Consider the following 15345-nt stretch of genomic DNA (forward strand, 5'->3'; position numbering starts at 1 on the left):
AGATGACTTGGAAGGTGTGGGTGGAAGGATGAAGAGTTAGATACGCAAAGAACTAGGGCGTAGAGGATGTAGAACATTCCAGACCAAGCGAATAGCAAGTGCAAAGACCCAAGTTATACGAGAGCTTGACATGTTGTATAAATAGGAAGAAGTCCTGTGCGGTTGAAAGTGTAAAGAACAGTGAAGAGAGTTCCAGAAGGTAACACTGCAGGGACCCGCAGAAGCCTGGTCATGTAGCAATGACAGCGTAAGACATAGTAAGGATTTTACTCTGGGCTAATGGATTTGGACGTTTGAGCTCCAGAGCTGTAAGGGAATAAATATGTGTTGTTTTCAGCCACCATGTTTGTAGTATTTGTTACAGCAGCATAGGAAATTAATACAGGTGGGAAGAAGATTGTCTGAGTTTACCTGTACTCCTAAACAGCTAAGAGAAATAGGACTGTGAAGTGACTGGTGCCATTTCACCCATAACATAATGGATTCATCATTGAGTCAGTGTCCAGTGCTCAGCACTGTATACCTGAGGACTCATTCTCTTTAGTTCATCAAGCATAATCAGGTTAAGGAGGATGAATACATACTAACTTAACTCACAAGAGAGAGATATAAACCACAACACCAATTCATTGCCTTATTTATGGAAGTAGAAATACTATTTAGGTCATCTTACTCAGATCAGCAGCTAAATGCTGCTTGATCTTGCTTGGGAATAGTAAAGCCAGAATGATGGGCAATGGGCTCATCTTGATGCCTAATTTTGCCAAATCTTATAGCCTGCTGCACTCGTCTACATGGATGAGAACATTACACAGGTCACACGGGTCCCCTCTCTCCTATGCTGGGACATTCTGGCAAATTTTGACTTGTAGGTACTACCTTTCTAGATTCCTCAGAACTCATCATGATCCTATTTTGGCAAGATTCCTTCTGATGTGCTGCAAGGATTAAGCGTCAGTTTCCATCATCTTCTTATGTAGTCTCACCAGGAACACATACTCCACCTCATCATTCACTCACTGACTCATTCAAGAAATATTATTTAGTACTTACTAAGTGCCAGACATTGTGCTAGGATTTCAGATGCAAAGTAAGATAAAGGCCCTATTTTCTAGGAATCTTATGGTGTTTTAGTGGATTAAAAGTTTCTGCATATTTTGTCTGTAAATAGCTGATCTCATCCATGTCTTGTGATTTCATGAACTCCATTTTTGCAGAAGAACATTTCCTTACCCTCATTGCCAAATTTAGGGATGGTCCAATTGAAGACCTATAAAAAGCCAAATCAATTCAATGAAAATTCCTATTACCTGGACAATTTTAGCCATGTCATATTTTGACTGTTTTATCTAAGTCAACATTTCACTAATCTAGTGTGACAAAGGGCCTAACATTTAAACAATCTCAATGATGTTAACATTGCTACAAAACAGAGAAGAGATGGTGGTGGCCACCTGTCCAATTTGCAAGGAAGGGATTGGTGCACTGGGTGGTCCCTTCCAGCTCCTGGTTTTACTCTATGATGATTCACATTGTCATTGAGTGCAACTGAATTTTCTCAAGCCCCAAACGCAAAACTATTAAACAAATCATAATGTCATAATCATGCCATCCACTCTAGTTTACATACATAATTAATTGCATATCTAACTAATAAACCTCTGGTTATAGAGCTATAGGACTTCCACAGAAAGACCATGTTTGGTAAACTTCCCTTCTTGGTTGTTACAGGATAAATCGAAATTTGAAAGTTAATACAAACTGGAAACTGGTATAAACTATGAAAGACTCGTGAAGGAGTGATTTTTCTGTGTGACCTAGAACAAGTCACTCACCTCTTGGCCTCAGTTTCCTTGTTTGTAAATGTTAGTTAAATTTTATGTTTTTAGTTTGCTCACTTCTAAAATTCCATGATTCTTCGAGAATCTCTGAAAAATATCACCGCACAAAGTTAAACTTCTTTTGTTTACTTGTAAGGAATTCGATCCATTTTATGGAAACCCTTTAGAGAAATTCCATTCTGAGCAGTTTATCAAGAGGCCATAATGCTACAGCAGATACTGTCCCTGCTCTTATGAAGCGAAGTATTCAGTGGAAGGGAGAGGCACCATTAAATACAGACTCACAAAACCCACAAGAGCTTTTCATGAAACGTTTTAACTTCAATTTTATATTTACAAAAAAGACAAAGAGACTAGGGAGTGGAGAGGAGGAATGATGCTCAGTCAAATGCTGCCCCCGGCCCCCTCAAGTGCAGGAAGAGGCCATAGCCAACAAGAATGGGTCAGACTGCTTTTCCCGGCCATTACTGATAGCAGCAGTGGACCAAAGTTAACAAGGTCGGTCTGTTTGGGGAGAGAAAGACCACCTGTCCAGTCCATTGAGGAGGAAGGCCCAAGTCAGTCTATTGAGGCCTTGGCTCTGGATAGCCTGGGGCCCTCCTCTTGGACGTTCTGGGCCGCCCTCTCCAGGGCAGGTAGGGGCCGCGACGATGATACCGGCGAAACCCTCTATGGACCACAGGGGCCTGCTGCTGATAACAGGGTGGGGGGTAGGGGGTCACAGGTGGCTGGAGATCAAACATACAGTCACTTTCTAAGGTAAATTCTGTCTGGGTAGATGGGGGGACATCTGAATGGAAATGGTCTAAGGATAATTGATCTGACTGGAAAGGACTGTGTGAAGAAAAATAGTCATCTTGGGGACAGACTAGGAACGGGGGTGTCACCTGGTGAAAGGGGATGGGATGAGGTGGTGGGGACAGGAGTGGGAAAGGCAGTGGGCGGGGAGATGGAGTGGGGAGCAGGGGGCAGCGCCCAGGCGGAGGCAAGGGTCGGGGCAGAGGAGGAAAGGCTGGGGGATCTCTGCAGATCAGGGGATGCCTCTCAAGTCTCTGGCCAGGTCCTCCCCTCTCGGGGCCATCCTTGATCCACTTCCCCACCGGATCGCGCTGGGGCAGCTCCACCCCCCAGGCGTCGGCCACGTGGGCCAGAAGAAGCTGGGAGAGATGCCGGTGCGCGAGCTCGTTCCAGTGCACTCCGTCGGGCTGCAAATACTTCCCTGTGTGGCGGCGGAAGTGGAAGTGCAAGTCCAGCACATCGAAGTCGTGCTTTTGGGCCTCAGTAGAGCTGTAAAAGTTGGCTTCAATCATTTTGCTTTTCAGTGAGGAGGTCTCGGGTTGGAGCTCGGGCGGAAAGAAGCTGCTGGTAATTTTGTCACCCACGGGCATGGCCGTGTTCCAAACGAGGAGGCACGATTCGGGCAGCACCTGGCGCAGGCGCCCAAACAGGATCTCCAGGTTCTGCAGGTAGCACGGCCAGGACTCCACCCCGTATCTGGTGAGGTCCCAGAGGCAGGAGTTCATGATGACCAAGTCCGGGTCTTGGCCGCTCGACTGCAGCTCCTGCAGGATGTCCTCGATGTAGTCAGAGTACACGCGCGTCAGGAAGTAGAAGCGCACCAGGTGCTGGCTGGAGCGGAACTGGCGCACCTCGCGGTAGTGGATGCCGTTGTGCATGCGACCTTTTTTGCCCCCCCGCACCAGCGCGTCCTGTTCGAAGCTGTACTCGCCCTTGGCCTTGAGCTGGCTGAGTGTGAGCAGGCAGTTCTTCTGCAGCAGGAGCACCAGGTCCTTGTACACAGTCCTCTGGACCGAGTCCCCCAGGATGACCACGAACTTGTTGTGGAGCAGCTGCCGTACTTCGGAGGCCTGCAGGTGGACCATGATGCCCGCGGCGCTCCACCTAGCTCCTTGCTTTCACTCGGTGGGTCTGCGGATGGCTAGGACAGAAGCAGAGAGCGTTTGGGAGGGCCCCACTTCGGGCAGGACGGTATAGGAGGGCCCAGAGACTGGGATGGAACTTTGGCCTGGGGCTCCTGCAGGGCGGGGCTCCACTACCCTCAGCCCGCAAAGAAGGGAGCCTGGTACCAGAAGCCCTCGTTGACCTAGACGCAGTTTCTGCCTGCCACTTGACTCTGAACACCCAGGAAACCCAGGTTCCACTTGGCCAGGAGCCGCCCCGCCCTCCCTGGCTGGAGGTACAACCACCACAAGATACCTCACCACCCGACGGGAGGCAGCCAGGAAGTCTGATGACTGGAGGATGGTTAGGCAAACTTTGCACCTGTTAAATAACGAGGATTATGGCCAAGTGAGATCATGGAGAGTGCGAAATACTAAGTTGAGGAAGTTACCTGCCATATGTGTGCCCCATTTCACTGAAATGGTATAAAATAGATATGCATAGATAACATTGAAAGAAAATAGGCAAAACCCAGTTTTTTTTTTTTTTTTTAATTTTTTTTTTATTTTTTGGCGCACGGGCTTAGTTGCTCCGCGGCATGCGGGATCTTCCTGGAGCTGGGATTGAACCCGTGTCCTCTGCATTGGCAGGCGGATTCTTAACCACTGCGCCACCTAGGAAGCCCAAAACCCAGTTTTTAATAGGATAGTAGGATTATGGGTGACTTGCCTCCCCCCTCCCCTTTTTGTAAATATTCTTTATACAGCCTTAAATCAATTTTAATAACTTAAAAGGAATTTAATGAAATGGAACAGGCTACAGAAAGGAAGAGCACATATGTCAGGTTAGAAAACATTATAAAAACAGATTTCTTTAATGAGGAAGCAACTGTTTCTTATCAATGGGACTAGTAAAAAAATAATTTGGAAATAATTCACATGTGTTTCAGCTGTAATATTCTTTGCTTTTCATTTGAAGGAGATCAGAATATGCCACCCCCAAATATGCTCTGGCATAAGAAATAATTTAGCTAAAGGCCACTGAGAACCAATAGATACAGGAAGAGTTCTCTGCCCTCCCCCTATGTACCTAAAAGCAGAGCATAAGTTTCCTTTTGAGGAAGGTGCCGCTTCCCCCGCCAAGGAGAGAACAGTCAAGGAAGAAGACAGGGAATTGTCAACACCAAGATGAGTCTGCATAAACAAACCTTACTAAAATAGCCCTATTTTCCATTAGTACCCCCATACATCCCTTCCCCACATTTATCATCCCTTGAAACTCATACCCTTTGTTCTTTGTTAAAATGGTATATATGCCCAAGTCTAACTGCTTGAATTTCATCCCTTTCTGCAAACTCTTATGCACATAAATGTTGACAAAAATTGAGTGTCTTTTCTTCTGTTAATCTAGCTTTTGTTAGTTTTATTCACAGGGGCCAGAGACTGATCCTAAGAGTGTAGAGGAAAAGTTTTTTCTTCCCCAGTACACTGAATAAAATGTTATAAGTTGTGAAACTCATCTTCAGAACCTCAGATTGAGTTTATTTCAAGCTGCCATTTACAGCCATATCCACCAATGAATAAAGGGTGGAAACATACTAAAATACTACTAACAATTCTCACATGTGGAGGAACATGGTATCCACTTCACACACACAGAAGCTGTTAAAATCCGCTGTGGTTTGATATGCGTAGGCTTTCATGCAGGAGTAAACATTTTAATAGATGTGGTGGATAGCTATTATTAAATTACACATTTGGTTTTTAAAAGGTATACTATTTGTGGTTTTAAATGGGTAGGAGTACAAAAATAAAGACATGAAGATGGATACAGTACAAAAGTGCTCCCCTAAGAGAACAGTTGAAAATATTGGCTTATTTGAATCTTCATTCAGATGTTCTTGCTATCAGATAAAAAGCTTAAAACTAGGACTTTGCTCATTGTGATACAACAAAACATAGTTAAAGCAAACTCCAAGTGCCACTGGAGGGACTTCCCTGGTGGCATAGTGGCTAAGAATCTGCCTGCCAATGCAAGGGACACAGATGCAAGCCCTGGCCTGGGAAGATCCCACATGCCGTAGAGCAACTAAGCCGTGCGCCACAGCTAGTGAAGCCTGCTCACCCAGAGCCCACGCTCCGCAACAAGAGAAGCCACCGCAATGAGAAGCCTGCACACCACAATGAAGAGTAGCCCCCACTCGCAGCAACTAGAGAGAGCTGGCACGCAGCAACAAAGACCCAATGTAGCCAATAAATACATAAACAAAGACATAAATAAATTTATTAAAAAAAAACCCATTGGGGCTCAGGTGTGTTTACTTGTTTCTATTCATTTATTCATCCAACTCACACTTATTAAGCACCGACTAGATGCTCCACATGGGGGATTTAAAAATGAGTAAAACTTGGTCTTGCCCTTCAGGAGCAGATCAGATATATTCCTCGACAACTGCAATACAAAGTCGTGAGTGCTAAGTGCCATGAAAACAGAACGAGCAGGTGTGGTGGACTTTCAGGGATCTTTGCGAACAGGATTACTCTACCCCAGATGGCAGTCTCCAAAGTGCAAAGTGAAGGGAGAAACCTTTTCTAAGTGTTTCCAAGCCTCCCATGCCAATCCCAGCTCTATGTGCCCTCTCTGGGCTGGACTCTGATCATATTCTGTTCTAATCCCCAAGAGGAGAGGACATCATCCCTTTCCATCGGAGTTCCCTCCTCTAGGCTGGCAGATGTGCTAACCAAGTGTTGTCTCCTTCAGTGGTACTGTGTTTACACGGCCCAACGAATTCCTTCTCTGAGTATGAAGTGCCCTAGACTTGAACTCACAGATGTGAGTCAAATTCGCTACTTAAAAGATGTGGAAAATGGAGGCACTTGAGAATATTGGTGAAAAGCGCTGCTTTTAGAGCCACACTTTCTGGGGTTTGAATCTCAGCTCTTTTACTTGCTAGCTCTTTATCCTTAGGTAAGTTATTTAGCCTTTCTCTGCCTTAATTTTCCTCATCCGTAAGGGACTTTTAGCACCCACTTCAGAGATCTGATTTGAAGACTAAATAGAAAGTGGTTAGAACAATGCCCTTTCAAATAGCATGAATATGAGCTACTGTTTACTGAGCAAGTTTCAGAACACCCGGTTAACCATCTGTAAAAGGGGGGGGGGGTACAATATTTGTGCTGTTTGTCTAGCAGGGTGCTGTGAAGAGAAAACGAGAAGAAGCAAGTGAAAGACTTTGAACAAAACAAAATTAATGTTCATTGAACAGCTACTGGATGCCAAGTGCTTTGCAAGTGTTATCTGATTTGTGAGAGAATTCCTATTCTTTCCATGTTATAGGGAAGGATCTTGATGTGATGGAGCTAAGATTTAAAACTTCTGATGGTAAAGTCTGTCCCTGTAGGAGATAATCCCTTAGAGCAGAGCCCCTGAAGGCCAGTCTGAATCCAAAAGCTTGGCTCCTGTCACAGAGATATTTGGGGGCAAGATGAGATATGAGTGTTTCAGTGTGCCTTTAAGCATAGGCAGGTAATCCTTTACTCTGCCTGCTCAGGAGAGGTGGTCCATGTGTACTTAGCGGGTTAGGCGTCTGCAAGTGAGAATATAGATAGATATAGATATAGACATAGATACAGATATAGAAATATACATATAGGTATAGATATAGGTATATCTCATCTCATACCTTGATCTCAAGCAAGAGACATGCAAAAATGAGAAGAACTGGATTTTAGAATAACCAAAACAAAAAGTCTACAGATTTCAGGGTCTCACAGTGTTTAAGAAATTCTGGCTGCCCTATATCCTGACCACTAAACCTAACCCACCCAGATGCTGTTCCAAGGGCTTGCAGCCAAAGCCAGGCAAAAATGTCCACCTATTGTTCTTCTGCAATGGCATATGCAGATTGGACCTTTGGAAAGAAGGCAGGGGGAAATGACTAGAAAGAAGCATTCCAGTCAGAAGCCGAAACTGAAAGGAAATTCATGAAATTCTTGATAAACTTGCTGTCACAACAGGATTAACAAATTGGACATCCTCAAGACTATCACTGTGGGAAAAAATCGTTTAAACTAAGATGCCAAGCATTAAAAACAAAACCTAACAAAAACAAAGTGATTTTTTTCAGGGGGGCAAATAAAGAATAATTTGGAGAGCTGAATCTTCTCTGGTCTAAAAAAAAAAAAAAAAGTTGGTAAGTTCCATTTTCAAAGCTCCTCTTATTTATAAAACTGAAACAGAAACCGGATTTGAAAACAATCAGATCAGTGATCTTTTGGCCTGAGAGTTTTTCTCTGCTTCAAATTTGTAACACTTACTTATTAGTTATGGTAGCTATTTTACAGATCAACTGACTCATTCATTCATTAAGGAATTCACTGAGAACTAGATATTGTGCTAGGTGTAAGGAGGAGGTATAAGAAGGCAGTCTCTTTTCAAGAGGATGGGTAAGAAAATGGATACATACAACTATCAAAGGAGCTAATAGCCAGAGCTGACGTATGTAAATGAAATATCAAAACCAGTAGGAAGAGTCAAGGGGGAGGGAGGAGATATATGGATAACCAACGCAACCTCTGATTCCAACCTCAAATTAAAATAGGTTTTTAAAACAGTTTTAGGATAATTCCTTAAATCACAGTTATAAGTAGTTCCATGTTTTCCTGTTTTCAAAGTAAAATTTGGGCTTTGGCTAAAGCTCTGACAGACATATACATTAATAATGGCAACTACTGTAATAAATTCCTTTTAGGCATCTTGCTTAGATTTCCATTTGGGGATAATTACTTTTTTAACAGCTTCATAAACCATCACTTATAAATCACTGGCTATTGCTTTATAACTATCACAAACCAAACACATAGCATTTGTTTTTTATTAATCAATGTGTTGCAGAAATTAGGTTAGCTCTTTTCTTATTGATCTTTAGTTACAGGAAGAGTGGCAAAGATATATAGGCCAGTTACTACAGAGACCCTGCAAAGAAGTCTTATATCACAGAGGTAATCACTAACAATTAGGATGTTGTAGGATGTACATCTAACTAGTTTAGAAGTTTCTTGCATATGACTAGCCATCTTAATGAAACATTATACTAGGAATATAAATAGTTCATTTCCTTCTAACTGTATTTTTGGTGATCAAATCTACACTTGAACTATCCAAGATCCCCTTAAGCACCAATGGAATAGATGGTACAAATAAGAAAATTATTTTTCGTGAACTCACCTATACAGCTTACCAGTTCTTGCCATTTGCTTCGTTTTCTAAGTGGAATTTAAACTTGTCAAAAAATTAAATTGTGTATCATGTAAAGTTTCCAGAGGAAAAAGAAAAGCAAAAGATTCAAACTTCTCTTTTCTGCGGATGCGGATTCTCAAGAGGTTGATCTTTTGATTTGGGACAAGTCAGTTAACTTTCTATTCCTCTATAAACAGGAAAATGGGGGAAATAATGCAGGCCTATTATTTTAAAAAGTGGTTTTCGAAGAAATTTTTAAAGATACATGAAAGTACTATGAGATACTATGATACATAAAGCAATAGAAAGATGCTTTCCAAATATTAGCCATTGGAAAGACCAATTTTAATCCCCTGCCCCCTAAAACCTTACCTCTAATGTAGGCCTCAGCTCTGCAGCCCATTCATTAATTCAGTAAAAATTCAGAAAACACTGTGTATACCTGGGGTGTGACAGTTATCATTCTGCAAGTTTGACTCACATCCCCCCAACTCTCGTGGTTTCTCTACCTCGTCCCAACACATATGTCATATGGCCCATATTTCTCACTTGGCTATTCAGTTAGTTCTTAAACACCACAGTTAAACTCTCAGAAACATGTGGCATAAATGGAAAATGGAATTTAGATGAATGATCTTCGAACTGGGCACCACGCAACCACAGGTTTTCCTTGTGGAGGCAGGAATCACTGTGGACATATTCAATTTGCATCTGTACCATCCTCACCGGGCTGGAATCTTAATTTGTGACTATTTTGTAATAAAGTATCAACAGAAGAATTTCACACATGTGAAGAGTCTGACAATTGCCAAGCTTAAAAATCCTGAAGGCAGCATATTTTTCCTATAGTAATAGTCTAATATCAGAATGTACGATGGACTATAAGAGAAACGCAGGGGACATCCTTTATGAAGTGGGGGGTCCTGACACCTGATATGCAGCTAACCCCTATGAAAACAAACTATGGAGCCCCGTTAAAACAACAAACAAGCAAACAAAAAACCCCTTGTGTTGTGCAAAAGGATCTCGCAAAGTAAAAAATCAAAGCAATTCATATAAACAAAATATGATTTCAGTCACATACAGCCTATGACAAACGTCCACATTCTGCCTCAAACCATTATTTGAACTACCCTTGAGGGGATTCCTTGGCGGTCCAGTGGTTAGGACTCCGAGCTCTCACTGCCTGAGGGCCCAGGTTCGAACTAAAATTCCACAAGCATCGTGGTGCGGCAAAACAAAATGAAACAACCGACAGGTGCTAACTCCCTATCTGTTACGCCTCTAACAGGAATGAAAGACACTGGAAGGCAGGGATCTGGCTTTCACTTCCAGGAGGTGGCATAGTCAAATGTGGACTCCGGTCTAGAACAGCTGTGTGCTCTTGGGCCGGCGGCCCCCTGCCCTGAGCCACAGTGTTTTTCTGGTGTCAAAACAGGGGTCATAGCCCCCACTGCCCTCAATAATAGAATGAAAAAAGATCAAGGTCAGTGTCCACCAAGGGTCTGGGCAGTGCCGGTCTTGCATGAGGCACCTTTAAACCCCCACCCCCTCGCAGCCACCCCTCCCTGTGGGGAGAATGCTGAGCCTGCAGACGGCGGCTCAGCTCGCTGTGGGTCCCTCCCTCAAGCTTCAAAACCCACAGCTCCCCGTTCCTCCCTCCCGAAGGGGCAGGGCTGTACCTCCTCAGGTGTAAAGGTGATCTCCCAGCTCAGGTGGCTGGTCCTCCTACATCCTCAGGCACTTTGCTCCGGGAGGTCCCCCAGAGAGGAGAGAATTATGCATTCTACGTTTCCTTCACTCTCCTGGGGCTGGCTCCTTTCTTTAAACCTTAAACACATTCTTGCTTTCAAAAAGAAAGGAAACTTCTTTGACTCCACCTCCAGGACAGTCCTATCTTTTGCTTCCCCTTCAAGGCCACTTTTGGCAAAGTTGTTTGAACTGGCTGTGTCTGGGTCCTCACCTCCCACTCATGCCTCCTGGCACTTGATTTTGGCCTCCACCTCCACCAAAGCGAAGAAGAAACGTTTGTCAGCAAATCCCCAATGATCTCCTTGTTGCTCCTTTCAGTGACTACTTGTTGGTCCTTATCACATCTGTAGCATTCTTAGCTCCTTGGGGCTGGGGCACCGAAGGTGATTCCCTTCCACGACTCTGCCGGAGAGTCTGACACCCTGGTCTCCGGTCTCACTTCCCCCGTATCCTGTGTGAGTTTCTCTTTCTCTGGCGATCCCCAAACGTTGGTCTTTCTCAAGGCCCACTCATTGGCTCCTTCCTTCTTTTCTTCAACATTCTTTCCGTCAGTGAATTCATCCACGCTCTCAGTGTCCATCCGTAAGGTGAACACATACCCCTACTTGCCCCAACTGTTCTGGTTTACCTCTGTTTTCCCAGCATATTCGTGAATAGCGACCCCCCCACCCCCACCCCCTGCCAAATGTCCTGTTTGGGATGGAAACAAATGATACAGTCCCCACATCAATTACTATTTGTATGCAGATGACTCCGAATTGAGGCCATAAAGCACAGAGGCTGAGAGGATGGGCCCTCGAGTCAGCCCCCTGGGTTCATATCCTGTTCTACCACTTACTAGCCTCTGAGACCCTGGGTAGAGTAACACTTAAGAATTTTTACCTATAAAACAGGAATACTACTATGGATTTCTTAAACAGTGAGGGTTAAATGAACACATGTAAAGTCCTTAGCATGAAGTCTATCATGTTGTTAAGTGCTCAGTAGATTTAGCTAGCCCAAACTCGCCTCCTGCGTTCCTGACATATTCTGGTGAGTACAATAAGGTGAGTTCCAAGGAGGGTGGGGAGGGGGAGGTGGCCAGGAATGACTGTGTGGGCCTTTTATCACTTCTAAATTCTCTGGATGCCATTATCCTCCCATCAAACTGTGGCTGAATTCCTAACATAATTCTCTTGTGACCTTTGAACAATTTCCCTAAAGGTAAATATCGATCATCCGTGGGAATGGTGGCATATTTTCCTGTGCATTTTCAGAGAGCTGCTATGTAATTTATGCTTGCAACACTGGCTGGGGATAACTAGGAGGAAATAAACTCTGCTTCTAAAATGCTTGGGTCAGGTCATTTTTACTTTTCATGACTGTGGCCATTTCCAGTGTTCCTAAAACATCAAAATCCTTCAGTGACAGCCTGGATATAGCTCAGTTCAACTATTTCTTGGCAATAAGAAAATAAGATGTAATTTTTGAAAATATACTTTAGGGAGGAGAATGTTGCAATATATTTTATGAAGCTGAGCACAGTAATCAATTTCACCTCTGTTTTAGATTTTATGGTTAATTTTTCTACTTTCCATAAATTTCTCTTAATCCTGAAGGAAGTGTGCCTTACTTTGACTGAAATACTTTCTAAAATGAGAATTTTTATTTTATACGTGGTTTTGCATATTTCTCAATTCCATATCTTCATTTTCATATGATATGCTAGCATAACTGCAACATTTTGCATTTATAAACTTTGTTTTTTAACCTAGGGTATGATCATTCCTTCTGTGCATCTCTCCAAAGCCTGTGGATGAATTATAGAGCTTGTGTATACCCAGAAGGCTTTTTCTTACCTCTTTATGGTTGCTCTGTGACTCAGCATTGAGTGTTCCCTAACCCGTTCTGCTGAAATTCTGTTCCCTCTTTAAGACCCAGTTTAGTACACAATTCTGTCTGAGAGCCTTCCCTATTTTCCCAGACAGAAAAATGTCCCCTTCCTCTGAGAGATGCCTCTATTTAGCACTTGGTTCTGTTTTATTCTATAGTTAACTGTCCATGTGTCTTTCTACCCCAGTACATCCTAGCCCTGGGTGGCAGAAATGGGTCTCACCCATCCTTGTACCCCTCATGGACCAGTGCCTGAGGCAGAATGGTTATTATCCACTGAGCATGTACCCTGTGCAAGGCCTATTCTATTCTCACGACCTAGTGAAGTAGAAACTATTATTACCTCCATTTTACGGGTGAGTAAACTGAGGCATGGAGAAGTTATGTCAATCATCCAAGCTTGTACAGCTAGTAAGAAGAGGCAACACTGGTCCCTAATGGACAGGGACTCTTCTGATTGATTAGATAAGCTTAAGATTTTGCTTTGCTTCTTCAGGAGGAAATATGGCTCCAGAACCCAAGCTTTTAACCTCAGCTATAAACATTTATTGAAATCAAGAGAAAAAATAATCTTATCTGGAAAAAAATTTTGCATGTTGTTTTCCTTTTTATCCTCTGTTGAAAAACAAAATAAAGCAATGCTGTGTGCACAGCTTTAAATTTTTCCATGTGAAAACAAGGCAGTTATGAAGTCCACCTAGTTGTTTTCATCACTGATAGTTAGCTATTCCTTTGAGTGTGTCAGTGAGAAAGTCAGTGCTGCACTAAAGCTACATTTGCGTTTCAAATTTTGCTGTACTTTGACTACTCTAGATTCTAACGACTCTAGAGTCAATGGTTGAGTAAAAAGTTTCCACGATTGAAAAGGGTGGGGGTGGGGGTGCTATTAATAACTAAATTGCTTTCAGCTGATAAACAGGTTGGATTCTGAAAATTCTGTCTCCAGGAATGGCCACAGGAGCCCATTTAACCAGCGATGCGAATGAACCCTAGTTTGAATCGGCAGGCTGAGGGTTTCCGGCACCTGCCGTGCTCGCTTCATCTCTGGGTGTTCAACCTTGGTGTGGGAGAAGTGGCCCCTACGTGCCTCTGGGGAGATTGCCCAGAAGAGCTTTTAAAATGAGTATTATTATTACGGTTGGTATGATTATTAACAATATTACCTAGTCTTCAGATACTGGGTGCAATAGTGTTTCTATGGGCAACAGGGCTTTTGAATTGAAAAATGGGATTCTAAGAGCCAGTCTCTGTCTGCCTTGCTCCCTACCAATACTCTTTAGTAGCGGGATCTGGAAGCCCTGGGTTCCCGCTGCTTTGCATGTAGATTTCCCCAGTTTCAAGCCCAAGGCTGGGAACAGGAGGAGGCATGCAGTGCAGGAGCGGAGGGGGCTGAGGCAAGGAGAATCTAAGCTGGAGAACTGAAGGCACCAGCTCACTTCTGACAGCAGGCCTTTCCCAAGTCATGCTTTCCTCCCTTGAGACCTGAGTTTGGACCTAAAAGTTTCTTCGTGCCACAGTGCTCAGGAGAGCTGTCAGCTGCTCCCTCATCCCTCGGTAACAAAACTAAGCCGACAGCACTGCCTACCTCAGGGTTAATGGTGGAAATGAAAAGAAATACTCTACGAACTCCTAGATGTTAATTGTTATTCTGAGTCATCTCAGCATATTTGGGGGATGGGATTTAGCAGGTAAGGAAGCTTTCCAATGAAATGAATTCTTTACCTTATTATTTACTAATTCAACTTGTTATTTAGTCACATTATTTCGTATGCACTCCGACAGGATGTTCAGTGTTTTACCTACTTATCTATCTATTCCTTTTAAGACCTGTATGAAATTGGTACTTTATTTTTCTCCATTTTACACATTTGAAAATTAAAAAGATTGAGGCATCTGCCCAAGGTCAACCATGTTATGAAAAGCAGAGCTGAGAGTCATAACTCGTGCCAAGCCTTTGTGGTCAACCGCAACATACACGATTCCACAGACAATAGATGTGTCACCTCCTTTCTCCAGTGCACCAGCTAACTGGCTGTTTCCTCGCACTGTACGCTTTTACAGGTTTAGGAGCTTACCAGTCAGGAATCCTTCTTATTACAACATAATATTACAACGATAATAGTTGTCTCTTTAGGGCTCTTCAGTTAAGTGGGGGTAGGGTGGAATGGGCTAGGATGGTGACTCCTTCCTACCCTAAGTACCCAAGACATGAGGATCCCAAGAAAGGCTGGTCAGAAATGCAGAAGGAATGCTTAAAATAAAATGGGAAAACCGGAAAGTACTTACTCATTAAAGTAACTGGTGATTAAAGAATGTACCTCTCAGTTGATTCTAGATCTCTTCCCTAGACAGACTCCTTTCTCAGCTGGAGGTTGAAGTGTCAGGTTGGAGAGCCCAGAGCCTGGGCTGCAAGGCAGGTACCTGCGCCTCTGGGTGCTGCTCCCTTTGTGAGGCAGCGTCTGGGGAGAAGAGGCCATTTCCGGTGGCATGTGGGGCAAATGACGCGAGTCAGCATTTACTTTCTTGTATTAGGAAGTGGAAGACTCATGGCCGAAGCTTTAAGAACAGGGCAAACAGGAAAACACAAATGATAAGTAAATCAAAATAGAGCATCTTCCTGGAATTTGGCTCTGAGCTTGTTTTCATTTCACATTTCTCAGTAATTTGGGTCTATTGACTCTTGCTTGGTTTCATCGTTACAATTCAGACCCTGGGTTCTTATTACCCTTACTTGTGTGGT

General features: G+C 43.5%; 1 protein-coding gene across 2 annotated transcripts; it reads right to left on the reverse strand.

Annotated features, from left to right (window-relative positions):
• Nucleotides 1-2201: 2201 nt before the first annotated feature.
• Nucleotides 2202-15069, reverse strand: PCED1B (PC-esterase domain containing 1B). Of its 2 annotated transcripts, none has more exons than XM_057702703.1 (2): nt 14924-15069; nt 2202-3780 (listed from the first exon to the last, which is right to left on the reverse strand). In XM_057702703.1, the coding sequence occupies exon 2, from the start codon at nt 3722-3724 to the stop codon at nt 2405-2407; it is 1320 nt and encodes a 439-aa protein (XP_057558686.1). In that variant the 5' UTR covers nt 3725-3780; nt 14924-15069; the 3' UTR covers nt 2202-2404. The 2 variants fall into 2 exon arrangements, with proteins under 2 accessions (XP_057558686.1, XP_057558685.1); XM_057702702.1 differs by having other exon boundaries at nt 14892-15069.
• Between the last annotated feature and the right edge of the window lie 276 nt (nt 15070-15345).

Source organism: Hippopotamus amphibius, chromosome 12 (genome assembly GCF_030028045.1).
Source record: "Hippopotamus amphibius kiboko isolate mHipAmp2 chromosome 12, mHipAmp2.hap2, whole genome shotgun sequence".
Lineage (NCBI taxonomy): Eukaryota > Metazoa > Chordata > Mammalia > Artiodactyla > Hippopotamidae > Hippopotamus > Hippopotamus amphibius.